The sequence below is a fragment of the Gadus morhua genome, chromosome 21 (genome assembly GCF_902167405.1).
Source record: "Gadus morhua chromosome 21, gadMor3.0, whole genome shotgun sequence".
In the NCBI taxonomy this organism is placed as follows: Eukaryota; Metazoa; Chordata; class Actinopteri; order Gadiformes; family Gadidae; genus Gadus; species Gadus morhua.
In genome coordinates, this window is record NC_044068.1 from 20,661,325 (window position 1) to 20,677,227 (window position 15,903).

At 42.8% G+C, this 15,903-nt stretch overlaps 1 protein-coding gene across 3 annotated transcripts in view; it reads left to right on the forward strand.

Annotated features, from left to right (window-relative positions):
* The window catches only part of tbc1d32 (TBC1 domain family, member 32), a 69,450-nt gene extending 55,373 nt beyond the window's left edge, over positions 1 to 14,077 (forward strand). For all 3 annotated transcript variants that reach the window (XM_030345670.1, XM_030345672.1, XM_030345671.1), the window contains 3 exons: positions 3,262 to 3,402; positions 3,729 to 3,917; positions 13,304 to 14,077. In XM_030345670.1, coding sequence (XP_030201530.1) covers positions 3,262 to 3,402; positions 3,729 to 3,917; positions 13,304 to 13,423 — 450 coding nt within the window. In that variant the 3' untranslated portion in view covers positions 13,424 to 14,077. The remainder of the gene's footprint in view (positions 1 to 3,261; positions 3,403 to 3,728; positions 3,918 to 13,303) is intronic.
* The last annotated feature ends 1,826 nt before the right edge of the window (positions 14,078 to 15,903 follow it).

Consider the following 15,903-nt stretch of genomic DNA (forward strand, 5'->3'; position numbering starts at 1 on the left):
TAAGCCAGTTTCACACCGCCGTGCGGCAACTTGCCCCCTCCATTCATTTCAATGAAGGAAGGGCGGCAGAGGGGAGGCGGTTACAAAAGCGGCTGTTGACCAGGAAGAGGTTGCCGCCCACGTGAATGTGCACAGATTTTGCCCTACCGCTCAGCTTTCCCTGTGTTGAAACTCTTATTGGAGGTAGTCCACAGATCGTCTTGGGATGAATGGAGAGTAGTCGCAGATTACACACGCCAGCGTCCTCTCAGCCGTCCTGAGACATCCTGCGTGGGCAGAGACTGTCATAGCAGTTTTAATTGCATTTTAAAACCAATGGGGCAGAATCGCTGTCTACCAAACGCTCCTGCCTGGAAGAAAGGCATTGAATCTGATGGAAGGGCCATTCTGGGAAATTTCTGTTGCAAATATATTTGCCACATTCATTCCCTTAGAAGAGTTAGTTGATTGAATTTTACCTTTTTAGCTAAGTTCATTTGTACTTGCTCTTTACTGGTTATTAATGCATGAATGGGAAAGTGCACATGAGTGGAAGCAGCAGTAAATGCTACTGAGTAATATTGTGTAATATTGATTTATTAATTGTTACCTTCTATAGACTGAATTTAAATTGATTTAAATATTTCAGTGAACAGGTCAGTAGAAAACATTAACAGCATGAAATCCTTGTTCAGCATTATTAGCATAAATACCATGACAACCAGCAAAAACAACAGCCAGATGGTTTTGTAGCTCATGGTACAATACGATGTTCAGTGCCATACTTCAGGTTAATACCCTACCTCAAACACAACATTACTTTATTGTAATGCTGTTTTATTTAACTAATTATCCAATATCCGATGCCCTTGACAGGTATCGGGTCTTTCAAATAACAATGTTAAATAACCATTTATTTAATTTACAATATGCTGTAGTTAAACTAAATGAATTTGTTTCCTAAAACAATGCTGTTAAAGTTGTGTTATCATTGAGGGTACATTTTTTTTTGCAAACATACATTTTCCGAGTGAATATATGGGTCAGTTTATACATGTTTCATCAGAATCTGAAATAGCCTTAGTGTCAGGTAAATTTGTAGCCTCGTCCTATCAGACTCTCGTACTTCATTTCATTTGCACAGAGAGTCTGGAACTACTCAATTGCCAAACGTTAACTCACTTGAAGGCGGGTGTCTGTTGAAGTTTAAAACTATTGGATCTGCCCAGTGCCACTCTGGATCTACCATTTAACCATTCGCTAACGTTCGGCCGGGAATCACATTGCACACAGGCTGTAAACAAACCAAATACCGTGCGTGAAGATGTCTGTCAACGAGAGCTGACTTTAATGTCATTGTTCTCAGCCCTCAAACCCCTACACTATAAACATATGACCACTACTCTATGAACTTATGACCAATTCATTATGAACCTATGACCACTATATAATGCACTTATGACCCCTACACTATAAACGTATGACCACTACACTATGAACTTATGACCACTACATGATGAACCTATGACCACTACATGATGAACCTATGACCACTATACTATGAACCTATGACCACTGCATGATGAACCTATGACCACTACATGATGAACCTATGACCACTACATGATGAACCTATGACCACTACATGATGAACCTATGACCACTACATGATGAACCTATGACCACTATATGATGAACCTATGACCACTACATGATGAACCTATGACCACTACATGATGAACCTATGACCACTACATGATGAACCTATGACTGCTACATGATGAACATATGACCACTACTAACCACTGTGCTACAGATTGTCAGCGAGGCTTGTGACTAAAGAAGAAATCAAGGAACAGTAAGGGCTCCATAATGAGCTGTAGTATCATTGTAAACCGCAGTGGAGGCCTCCAGGAGAGGGAAGGTCTTCCACGATCCCAGCGATCGCGTCTCATTATGCAGCCCCTCATCAAAGCCTTTTAGGATTCCCCTTCAGCCCTCTGCAAGCCCGTTGTCTTCACTGTGTATAGTCAGATTATGTACATTGCAACGCTAGCTGCAGGCTACCTAAGATGCTCAATTTTGTTCAAAGCAAGGAAAAACAAGCGGTTATTAGGTTACAGAACATTTACTACGGTTTGAGGCAACATGGTTCCATTAGGAGACTGCCAACATGAGGAAGAATAACACTGCAGATAGGGTTCCCACAAATAGATGCATGCTACACACATCACACTTTCATCATAGGTTAACATCAACTGGGGACGGTTGCACCAACTGGGCGTAAGCCTGGTCGTAACTACGCCTGGTCGTAACTTGGCGTTCTAAGTCCGACCTAACCGTTACGCCGGTTGCACCAACTGGGCTTAGCGTTCTTTTCACTAGGACCAGGCGTAAATCCTACGCCTGGTCAGGGGCAGGCGTAGAGTTGAAATTCCAGGCTGTTTCTATAGCAATTACATCCAATCCAATGCAGCTTTACCACCATCCTTGCAACGCTTCGCTAAACTGCATTTCAAAGCACAGCCGGCGATATGATCAGTGTTCACAGATCGACTGCCTGTCGGGAAGATATCGCTGGCCGATTAGTCCGTTCTCAACTTATAATCAGTTGTGAATGTTGTTTTAACTATGTTTATATGTTTTATATAGGCCGACACATTAAACAAATCTCTCCTACAGAACCATTCCCGTCTAAATGCCTGCTCGTCGTAAACCATGACATTACAAATACATATTTTAATTATATTCGTTTGCAGTGTTTTATTGTTTTATTGTGTTAATTGCATTAACACAATTGATGAATGACAATGAGTGAACGAATGAATTATTTATTTCGGTGTCCAACTAGCATGTCCAGCATGTCAAGTAAAATAGTAAACAGCTGTTGTCACGAGGTATCCTAGCAACGCGGTGATATGCGCATACCATGGAACATTCACATGGCCGCGCATGGCTAAGACCGGGCGTAGTTAAGACCAGGCGTAAGTCCCGTTGGTGCAACCAGCGTTAGTTCCATTCTAACGCCAGGTCGTAACCAAGACCTACTTAGCAGTTACGACCAGGCTTAGTTACGCCCAGTTGGTGCAACCGGCCCCTGGTTACTGATTTGTATCTTTGAAATTTTCAATTTTGGGGAAATGTGAAATTGTCAACATTTATGCTTCGACAGGAAATGTTATAACATTGCTAAGGTCCATTTAGTTTGACAGTGGTCGCATATTTTCTATGGTCCAATCCAGAAATAACAAGAGCACTACACTGATCTGTTTGTTGTGTCAGGTCCATCTACCGGCCCCTGTGGCGGCCTCGGGGATCCCTCCGGTCTACTGGTGCACTGCTCACTACGTAGAGATGCTGCTCAAGGCTGAGGTCCCCCTGGTCCACTCTGCCTTCAGGATGTCTGGCTTCACCCCGTCCCAGGTGGGCACAACGTCGACCAGAATCAGTGTTTCGGTCAAGAGAAGGAAACACACTAGAACCACACTAGAACCGGATCAGGGGGTTTCTAGAACCACACTAGAACCAGAGCAGGAGGTCTCTGGGCTGTTCCCTCACCGGGCTTACCTTCACCTTAACCCCTTCTGGCCCCTGACAGCTTTCCCCTCGTTTTGGCGGCCCTGTGAGTGGCCCCTGACAGCTTTCCCCTCGTTTGGGCGGGCCTACTGGCTCTGCTCTGCTCACGCCTGCCTGAAATAGATTTACCGCCCAGTATGAAGCTGATGGATGTGTTTCTGTGGTGATTCCAGATTTGCCTGCAGTGGCTGAACCAGTGCTTCTGGAACTACCTGGACTGGCCTGAGGTCTGCCACTACGTGTCCACCTGTGTGCTCATGGGCCCCGACTACCAGGTGTACGTGTGTGTGGCCGTGTTGAAGCACATGCAGCCAGACATCCTGCTGCACACACAGGCCCAGGACCTGCAGGTCTACCTCAAGGTGAGTCAGAGACCACACAGACCACCACACCTCACCTCCCCGTGCTGTACGTCCACTCAGGGAGTCTGTCAATATGGAGCTGTACAAGGGCTGGGGGGGGTCCTTTGCATGGGTGGATCTTATTTGTCAGGTCAGACACATCGTTGAATGATCGTCCAATCATATATCATATATCTATTTAAATATGTGGCTCAATGATCCCAGATTTTCTGTGACTTTTGCGTGGTTTAAAAGTAAGCTATGTACTGTCTGTTGCTAGGCTCTCTCCTTCAAAACAACCAAGGGCGCAGTTGGATGTTCTCCCCACGAATGCTGGTGAAAACCGGTCTGGTTCACGTACTAGTTATTTTAGTTTTAGTAACCTTACATTTATTCAGTTATGTCTTTTAATTCTAACAAAATGTTCGCACAAGTAACATGATGTTAACTTGCTGACTTACAATATTTGGAAGTGTCTATCCAAAACGCTGATACACACTCACAAGCACAAAACGGAAAACACAAACACAAATGCAAGCGCCACAACACAAAAGCTAAAAGCTAAAAGCAAAAGCTACAACAAAACAGAAGTGAGCGCATACGGATGTTGACAAAAAACAGACTTCTGTATTATTGCCAACAGGTGTGGAAGAGGGAAGTTCTTGCCCTTTGTCATAAGTTTTATTGGAGATTACAAAGTATTGTCCTTATTTGTTGATTCAACCTGAATTCTGAAACAGCATTTTGTAGTTTGTGTGGCAAGAACATCAAATTCTTGTATAATGCCAGCATGCCTTTCAAAAGTCAAGGTAACGTTTTAAAGCTTACCTGTTATTTTATTTGGCATAGCCTATCCACATTTGATCAATTATCAGGATATAATAATATTCAGCCAGCAATAATAGGCAAACCTGTTTGTTCAACTCTGTTGTATGGCAGCTTTTGTTGTTGTGTTGTGGTTTTGTGATAGTGTTGTGGCTTTTGTGAAAGTGTTGTTGCTTTTGTGATAGTGTTTTCCTTTAATGCACGCGTGTTAAAGTAATTTGCAAAGCGTTTTGGATATGCCTTTGTTTAGACACATCTTGGTGAAACGTAGTTATCAGATGTCAAAACTATCTAATTATGACAAGCATGCTGAACCTTGTTATAACATTGGTACATTTCCAATTCCATACACATTACAGTTTTTACCACTAAATTTGATTCCAATTGTGATGGTTACTGACATGCACGTTCAAAGTGTTACGTTTCAAAATGTTCCTGCTAGCTCTACAACAGTACAGGTTAAGATCTGCGTAGCCAAAGAGGCTCTAGTGTGGAGATACCACACATAGACTGACTATAATACAGATTCAACTGACTTTCCAGATGTGTATCACTGACTTTTTTCACACCAAAAAAGCCCCTAAAAAGACCGTCCACATTTAGATACAGACAGTTAATCCATTCAAGCTCCTACGTTATCTGTAGTCCGTATCTGCAGGGACCAGCCAACAGAAAGATTTGTCTTGTGCCAGGTCCTGGTTTGACAGGGCACGTTGAGGAGGGGATCTTCAGAGTGAAGAATGGGGAGAGAGAGAGTGAAGCAATGTGTTGCGCCCAGCTCTACAATGAAATAAGATTTTACCCATTTTGAAGATCCCATATCATGCTTTTTCAGGGTTGATAATTGCATTTGGGGGTATAACTAGAATAGGGTTAAAATACCTCCTATTATATTCATACTGTTAATTTTTGCAAAACCAATTTCAGCATCTTTCAGAAAACTGTCTTTTTTGTATCATGTCGCATTAAGGCCCGCATCCCGAGTAGCCCAGTCTGCTGTGATTGTTCAACACACACAATCTGTTGCGATTGGTCGAAGCAGGCTATATGAGGAGCAGGCTATACACATGAGGAGCAGGCTATACACATGAGGAGCAGGCTATATGAGGAGCATGCTATACACATGAGGAGCAGGCTATACACATGAGGAGCAGGCTATATGAGGAGCAGGCTATACACATGAGGAGCAGGCTATATGAGGAGCAGGCTATACACATGAGGAGCAGGCTATATGAGGAGCAGGCTATACACATGAGGAGCAGACTATACACATGAGGAGCAGGCTATACACATGAGGAGCAGGCTATACACATGAGGAGCAGGCTATATGAGGAGCAGGCTATACACATGAGGAGCAGGCTATACACATGAGGAGCAGGCTATATGAGGAGCAGGCTTTACACATGAGGAGCAGACTATACACATGAGGAGCAGGCTGTATGCTTTTGCGTGTTTTCCTTTAATGCACGCGTGTTAAAGTAATTTGCAAAGCGTTTTGGATATGCCTTTGTTTCAATTCAATTCAATTCAATTGTATTTGTATAGCCCTTAATCACCATTACAGTCTCAAAGGGCTTAACAGGCCAAATATTTGCGACACCCCCCTTTACCCATGCCCCCCCACGGGCAAGAAAGGGGATCCCTTCTTCCAGGGATGGTCAGGAGTGCAATGGGTGCCACAATTGACATACAGGTAAATACATGCACATTATTGAAATGGTGATGGGGTTCTGGCCGGTTATCCATGTGGAGAGTCCAGGCATCCAGTCCAGTACCCGCAACACGCTAGAACAGACAGAATAGTGAATTAGAACGGAAAAGTACATAGTGGAAATGTATAATGTAATAAGAAAAGCACAAGCAAACAGAGTGGTCTTCACTTCGCATCTGTCGTTTTTACACTCCAAATGCAAGATTGTAGAGGTGCGTTTTGAGCTTTCCTTTGAATAGCTCCACAGAGTCAGCTTCCCTGATCGCTGATGGCAGCCTATTCCATAGGAAGGGGGCTCGATAGGCAAACGCTCTCTGTCCAGCCGATTTCTTTTTAACCTTCGGCAATGAAAGAAGGCCGGCTCCCGAAGACCGAAGGGACCGAGAAGGACTATAAGGAATGATCAGGTCCTTCAGGTAGGATGGAGATAATCCATGCAAGGCTTTATAGGTTAGCAATAGCACCTTAAAGTCTGATCTGAAAGTTATTGGTAGCCAGTGCAGAGAGGCGAGAATAGGTGTGATATGATCAAACTTTCTCGTTCTGGTCAGCAGTCTAGCTGCCGCATTGTGTACCAGCTGTAGACTTTTTCAGTTCGGTAATCCCGAGAACAGTACATTGCAATAGTCCAGTCTTGACGAAACAAAAGCATGAATCAGTGTCTCTGCATCCACTGCAGATAACATTGGTCTGATTCTTGCAATGTTTCTCAGATGGAAAAAGGCAATTCTAGTTATACTTCTTATATGTTGGTCAAAGCATAGTTGAGGGTCAAACAGGACACCAAGATTTTTGACGGACGCACTCTGTGGGATGGCGAAGCCATCCAACCACAGAGAGACATCCTAGGAGCAGGCTATACGCATGAGGAGCAGGCTATACACATGAGGAGCAGGCTATACACATGAGGAGCAGGCTATATGAGGAGCAGGCTATACACTATGGAAAGCCAAGAAGGCCACAATCCGGACCTAGATTGGCGCGGTAAAAGTGCAAAACCGTACGGAATCCGTACGGAATCCGTACGGTTTCCGTACGGTTTGGCAAGAATTCCGTACGGAATCCGTACGGAATCCGTACGGTTTCCGTACGGATTCCGTACGGTTTTGAATGACTAATAGCCGCGGCTATTAGTCATTCACTCCGGCTATTAGTTATTCGCTCCGGCTATTAGGTATGCAGAACGAGCCCCTCCCCTTCTTTGCTTGACCACTAAGTTTGAAGGTTGTCTAACCAATCAGTGAAGAGAAAGACCAGACTAAAGTAACGCATTGTCGAAACTAGAGCTGCAGTGCCTCCATGTTTCGCCGTAACATAAGGCTGTGTTGTCTTTACTAGTTTCACTACAATGTAATGACCACCACTAGCTAGTGGAAAATATATTTGTGTCTAGTACAGTGATATATTTGTATATGTTAGGCTATATATTGAGATGGCAGTCCCCAGATTGTTCGCGATATGCAGTAGCCAGCTCGGCCATAACATTACAATATTTCATGGATGCAAGCAAGCCAAGACAATCGATCTATATCTATAGCCTACATGACAACACGCAGACACACACACACACACACACACACACACACACACACACACACACACACACACACACACACACACACATATTAAGCACACTGGTAAAGCAATAGGAGCCTGCATTGGCTAAAGTTGTTGGGATGCACCTTATTTTATAACAGGGAGGGGCAAAGTTGTGCATTACAATGCAAACACGACAATAATTGGCACCGTTCTTGCGCACTCAGAAGAACATGAACTGAATAAATGCCAGGTATATCGGAGACGGGTACACAATCAGTGCATTTGCAAATGAGAGCCTGTAGTAGGACCGATCTTGTGACATTATTTAACCATCCATCTACAGCTAATACGATCAGACAGATACATCATTGATCACATAAAAGCCCACAACAAGCCCAACATCACCACGGCAGGTGCGCTCTCTCACGCACATTCACACAATCACTCCAACTCCAAGGCAAGGCTGTTACACTAAGACCACAAACAACCACAACTAACCAGCCTACATATCCACAATAATGCACAACAATCAGTTCTATACATTGCGTCTATCTTCTGTTTGGTGCACATGGCTAATTTGCATAGTTTGCACCGGACTGTCGGCTCCGCTTGTCAAAAAAATAGAACGTATTTGTGAATAAATGCTTTGAATTCGCTAAAATGGTCCCTGCCAGTGTTTTTCTATTCTGATGTTTGTGGATGAATCTTTCAGCTACAGCTTTGTTACATTTCCTTGCGATGGTTTGCTAGTTTAACTATACAGCAATAAATCAAATGATGTAAGATGATGTGATTTTAAAAACATCAGCGTGAGTCACGCTGATTACAGGTGTTTTTAAAATGCGTATACGGCTCTCACATGACAGCCACGCAACGGACACATCATCTTACATCATTTGATTTATTGCTGTATAGTTAAACTAGCAAACCATCGCAAGGAAATGTAACAAAGCTGTAGCTGAAAGATTCATCCACAAACATCAGAATAGAAAAACACTGGCAGGGACCATTTTAGCGCATAATGACTACTGCTGACAACACCCGATCCCGAACAGTTGAACCTCTGAATTGATCCTGAAAGCCTATATGTCCTAGAATAATTCATTTGTATTCCGTTTTAGGCCATCTCACTAAAGGTCACTTACATTTAGCCTATTCAAGCTCACCAAGTCCAGTATTCAGAATTCAAAGCATTTATTCACAAATACGTTCTATTTTTTTGACAAGCGGAGCCGACAGTCCGGTGCAAACTATGCAAATTAGCCATGTGCACCAAACAGAAGATAGACGCAATGTATAGAACTGATTGTTGTGCATTATTGTGGATATGTAGGCTGGTTAGTTGTGGTTGTTTGTGGTCTTAGTGTAACAGCCTTGCCTTGGAGTTGGAGAAGTTGGAGTGATTGTGTGAATGTGCGTGAGAGAGCGCACCTGCCGTGGTGATGTTGGGCTTGTTGTGGGCTTTTATGTGATCAATGATGTATCTGTCTGATCGTATTAGCTGTAGATGGATGGTTAAATAATGTCACAAGATCGGACCTACTGCAGGCTCTCATTTGCAAATGCACTGATTGTGTACCCGTCTCCGATATGCTATATACCTGGCATTTATTCAGTTCATGTTCTTCTGAGTGCGCAAGAATGGGGCCAATTATTGTCGTGTTTGCATTGTAATGCACAACTTTGCCCCTCCCTGTTATAAAATAAGGTGCATCCCAACAACTTTAGCCAATGCAGGCTCCTATTGCTTTACCAGTGTGCTTAATATGTGTGTGTGTGTGTGTGTGTGTGTGTGTGTGTGTGTGTGTGTGTGTGTGTGTGTGTGTGTGTGTGTGTGTGTGTGTGTGTGTGTGTGTGTGTGTGTCTGCGTGTTGTCATGTAGGCTATAGATATAGATCGATTGTCTTGGCTTGCTTGCATCCATGAAATTGTAATGTTATGGCCGAGCTGGCTACTGCATATCGCGAACAATCTGGGGATGAGGGACTGCCATCTCAATATATAGCCTAACAAATATATCACTGTACTAGACACAAATATATTTTCCACTAGCTAGTGGTGGTCATTACATTGTAGTGAAACTAGTAAAGACAACACAGCCTTATGTTACGGCAAAACATGGAGGCACTGCAGCTCTAGTTTCGACAATGCGTTACTTTAGTCTGGTCTTTCTCTTCACTGATTGGTTAGACAGCCTTCAAACTTAGTGCTCAAGCAAAGAAGGGGAGGGGCTCGTTCTGCATACCTAATAGCCGGAGTGAATAACTAATAGCCGGAGTGAATGACTAATAGCCGCGGCTATTAGTCATTCAAAACCGTACGGAATCCGTACGGAATCCGTACGGAAACCGTACGGAAACCGTACGGATTCCGTACGGATTCCGTACGGAATTCTTGCCAAACCGTACGGAAACCGTACGGATTCCGTACGGTTTTGCACTTTTACCGCGCCAATCTAGCAGAGCAGGCTATACACATGAGGAGCAGGCTATATGAGGAGCAGGCTATATGAGGAGCAGGCTATATGAGGAGCAGGATATGAAGAAATAAGGTTATTATCTATCAACTTTATTTATTTCTAAGTATTTAATGTTTTCTGTCCTTTAAATGGAGCCACATGTGAATCAGTCTGATCGAGCTGATCACAGACCACAACGCTTCTAAAGGGCATCAAGACACTTTGAAAATTAAAACGGTTTATTAGGCAATCTATTTTGTTCATTTAAATTAATATAATTGTAAAAATTTGAAACATGCTTTTTATTTTGTATCCACCTTACAGTGGCTGGTGCATCAGCATGCGTGTGTTTGTGTTTGTGTGTGTGTGTGTGTGTGTGTGTGTGTGTGTGTGTGTGTGTGTGGGTGTGTGTGTGTGTGTGTGTGTGTGTGTGTGTGTGTGTGTGTGTGTGTGTGTGTGTGTGTGTGTGTGTGTGTGTGTGTGTGTGTGTGTGTGTGTGTGTGTGTGGGGGGGTTGGTTACATTTTACTATTAGTAGTGTTTCTCAGTAAAAAAAATCCTGAATTCATTGTTTGTATCTTGTGTTTGTGCGTGGATGCATTCCTTGCATATTACCATGAATCATTTTTCTTTTAAATGTCAGATGTCTTTGTCATCACGTTTGGGGACAACATAAAGAGTTCTGGATGTTTCTGTTCTGTAACCATATTAGGAAAATTTCTGCTATTTCTTTCCTTTTCCTTTTCACACACAAATGAGTAGAAACCGTATCCCAATCACTCTCAGGCCCTCATCTGTAGACGTTCTCCTCACTTTACACTGTTTCCCAACAAAGGCTAATTTTGGGAAAGTAAATATGATATACTGAATAGCATTACAAAAATATGTGCATGTGTGTGTGTCACATTTCATATTTATTTTGTAGCCTTAATTCAAAATCAAATTGTTTGTTGTATTCTAATCACTGCAATAACTTCTATCATAACTATTAAGAAGCATCTAAAATATGTGTTCTAGCAGTAGCCAACAAATTCCACATAATTGACCACAATTATGAAAGTATTATTGTAGCAAAGGTCTTAAGCACCTGTAACTGCAGATGTTGTATACGTACACTAAAGTCACGAATGTGTAACAGTCAATTTGAAGTCCTAAATATTTATTTTGCATGTGTTCTCTAAAGTCACAAATGTGTAGCAGTACATTTGAAGTCTTAGATACTAAATAGGGTCTACGAGTTCACAAGTCTGTGTACAGGTGCACAAATCCTATCCAGTGCATCATAACTACAAAAAGTCATGCAATTGACACTTTTGCTACAATCATTGCAGCGCAGTTGGTGCAAAACACATTTGCACACCCGTGTTTCATTATCTAAGAACATACCCAAAATGTGTGCATTCGTAAACCCAAACGTGAACTAATGCATCAGAAATTGCACATCTGTGAAAAATTTCCTCACAAATAAAATGATATAGAACGCTATGTTGATTCAGCATTTTAATTAGCAAGCAAGTCCATCGTTACTACTGCTCGAATCTGCTCCTGCAAGTCTCAGTTGTGGGTGTATGTGGGTACATGTGTAGCAAAAGGGATTTGTGTCCATATGAGGCAGAGCGTCCGTGGGCGGGACAAAATTGCAGCAGTAACCAATGAAAGTCGTCGGAAGGGGGTGCATTTTTCAAACTACACTGGGACCATCCAAGCAGACCATTAAAATACATTCAAGGCCATTTGCGGCATGTTAATGCAACAATTTGGTCCCGCCCATGGACACTCTGCTTCATACGGATACGTATCACTTTTGTTACACTTGCACCACGTAGACGTGTTGCAAAAGTATCTGCAAGAAAAACAACAGCTGAGACTCGTAGCAGCAGATTCAAGCAGTTGTATCGATGGACTTGTGCTCTCTCATTAAAATGCTCATTGATCATAGCGATCTATATAATTTCAACTATTGTGCATGCACCTGTAACACAGACTTGTGAACTCGTAGACCCTATTTAGTGTTTACAATGGTCTAAAAAATATTTACGACATTAAATGTACTGTTACACATTTGTGACTTTAGAGTACACATGCAAATTAAATATTTAGGACTTCAAATTTACTGTTACACATTTGTGACTTTAGTGTACGCATACAAAATCTGCATTTACAGGTGCTAAAGACTTTTGCTACAATAATACCTTCAAACACAATAAGCCCTAATCTCAAAGCACACAACCCAGAAAGGAAGTGGAATCATGTTGTTTTTTCACAGAGCAACAGAAGCGTTTCCCTCGCTTGGCATCGGACTCAAGTCGATTTGGGACGACATGCAAACATGTTGTTCCATGTCTGTCTGGACATGGCTGTGTGCTTTTTTACTTCTCAAATGTCCCTGACTCCTTTTATATATGATATATATATTATATAAGGTCCATCCCAGGTCATGAATAACTGAATGGATTATTGATATGTTATTCCCTCAATCCCATTGTGAGCTCCCTGTACAGCGATTAGGGAACACAAAATAATACATAAATATACTCCACCATAACACCATAACGTGACACGGAAATACTGAGATATTGAGCCTTGCAGTAAATCTAAATGTGTAAAATGTACCTTGAATATGGAAAATCCATTTGGAGCCGGAGTGGTAATAATAATAATAATAATAAATGAAATGATTACAGCGCTTAATATGGTACTCTAAGACGTAGGTTGGCATCTGCTCACAATTATGTGTTGATATGGTAACATATGTCGAAAACTTACTGTACTGAAAAATAGGTTGAGTTATTACATATATCTATATATCTATATGTATACAGTATATAGATATATATATAATATATATACATGATATGTGTGGGTCTTTCATCAGGAGGAGCCCATCCTGGGCTTCAGATTCCAGGACCATCTGGAGTTCATGGAGCAGCTGGAGGGAAAATACGGCACAACGGTGCTCACAGACATGCAGCGCATCACCACGCCCGCTGCATAGACCCCCACAGACCACGCCCGCTGCATCAACCCCCACAGACCACGCCCGCTGCATAGACCCCCACAGACCACGCCCGCTGCATCAACACCCACAGACCACTCTGCTAGGAGACAGCTCTGGGAGGGCCTATGAAGCCCTGTAAGAAAAGCCTTTCTGCACTACAGTCCACAAGAGTCTCTGCTTCACAGGGTCAGCGTTCCTCCTGAGGGGAACTGGCTGGACATCGCTCCAATAGTCATAGTTTTGATGTAAAACATTACACGTTAACATTGAGTATCTTTAGTAGAAATATGTATTAAGTGATGATGTAACAAGTTTTCGTAACAAAATCATTGAGTTTTGGTTCTTCTATGAGGTTCAATACATGTATTGTAAGGTTTTTCCATATACCTTAATACTGAATTATTTGTAAAGTTTAGTATAAGATGACACGTTGTTTCCTCCTATTTCCTTGGACCACCCTGGGATGAGCATTTCAATAACAAAACTTAATTGATCACGTAGACGCATCTTGACGTCATGTACGAGATTTTGAATATGAAAGTGCAATCTTATTTGTGATGAAGTTGTCTTTTAGAACGCGTCATCTATTTGAAACAAATTGTGCACCAGACGCCACAGCTCAGGTGGACAATAAAGAGGATGGCTGACGTATGCGGTTTTCATGCTGTTTGTCTTCCGAAGCCTTTGTGCCTCCTTCCAGATATGGTGGTAACATCATTTATGCCTGAGCACAAAACAAAACACATTTGTGTATTGCACAGGTGGCTGTTTGTATGAAAGTTATCCTTAGCTTATTATTGTATTCTATTATCTCAGGCAGTACTCCACTTCTCACATGGTCCACCGAACATGAATAATCAATGATCATTGATTCACTGCATCCATCCGTCTGCATCGGACTACCAACTGCTCCGTGACAGAGCTCACTAAATCGGAATTGTTGTAATGTTTGCCCCGATAAGGTCAGCCCCATTTGATTGCCATTTACAAATGGCTTTCCTGTTGGCAGTCGGCTGACATTTGGGGGGCTGTGTGTTGACAGAGCCGTCCCACCCTCCTCTCTCTCTTCTTTGGGGCCACTTAAATTCTAACACCAACCTGACACACTTTGATGGGAACTTCCACATATTACTCTTCAACCCAGTCTCACGGAAATACGTGACACTGTCACATCATTTAATCTATTCATTCGTGATCTGGGACACGTAATTAAAAAAAAATCTTGCCAAAAAGCACAAACGTCTAACAATATGACAGCTTTTGGCCACCCGTTTCTACTTTCACTTTTGATTCTGAGAAATTGTGATTCTTTAATAATAATAATAATAAATGAAATTTATATAGCGCTTAATATGGTACTCTAAGACGCTTTACATATTGCCCTATCAAAACTATGTAAGACAGACTAGGAATAAAAGAAAAACAGAGGTTAAACATGAAGAATAAGGTGGGAGTTAGGTGGGGAAGGCTAGTGTGAAAAGGTATGTTTTGAGGGCAGATTTGAAAGAAGAGAGGGTTGGAGAGACTTTGATGTGGGAGGGGAGTGAATTCCAAAGGGTGGGGGCAGCAACTGAGAAGGCCCGATCACCCCAAGTACGTCGCTCAGTCCGTGGAACTTGTAGCAGGTTGGCAGAATTGGACCTGAGGAATCGGGACGGGGCGTGGTGATGGAGGAGGTCGGCAAGGTAGGGGGGGGCTAGGCTGTTGAGGTTCTTGTAGGTGATGAGTAAGATTTTGTAGTTGATTCTGTGTTTAATTGGAAGCCAATGGAGTTCACGGAGGACAGGTGTGATGTGTTCTCTGGAGCGGGTACCAGTGAGTTGGCGCGCAGCTGAGTTCTGGACATATTGACGTTTTTTGAGGACTTTGTTGGTGTTGCCGTAGAGAAGACCATTGCAGTAGTCAAGCCTGGATGAAATGAAAGCGTGGATGAGTGTCGCAGCAGCGGTAGTTGACAGGTTGGGGCGGAGGCAGGCGATGTTTCGGAGGTGGAAAAAGGCAGTTTTGGTAATATGGTTAACATGGGGGAGGAAGGAGAGAGTGGGGTCCAGGATAACTCCAAGGTTACGGATTTTGGTGGAGGGGGTGATGGTGGAGCCGTCAATGTTAAGGGTGAAATTCAGAGTGGAGTGAGTGAGGGTGTCAGGACCAATGATGAGGATTTCGGATTTGTTGGAGTTGAGTTTGAGAAAGCTGTTTTGCATCCAGGTCTTGATGTCAGTCAAACAGTTGGAGAGGGTTGAGAGGGTGGAAGGACTGATGGTTTTGGAGGGGAGGTAAAGCTGTGTGTCATCGGCGTTACAATGGAACCGGAGTCCATGGTGACGAAGGATCTGACCAAGAGGAAGCATGTACAGAATGAAGAGGAGTGGACCAAGCACAGAACCCTGGGGGACACCGTGGATGAGAGGAGTAGTGGCTGATTGACAGTTGTTGATGGCAATGAATTGATGTCTGTCGGAGAGATGTCTTTCAGC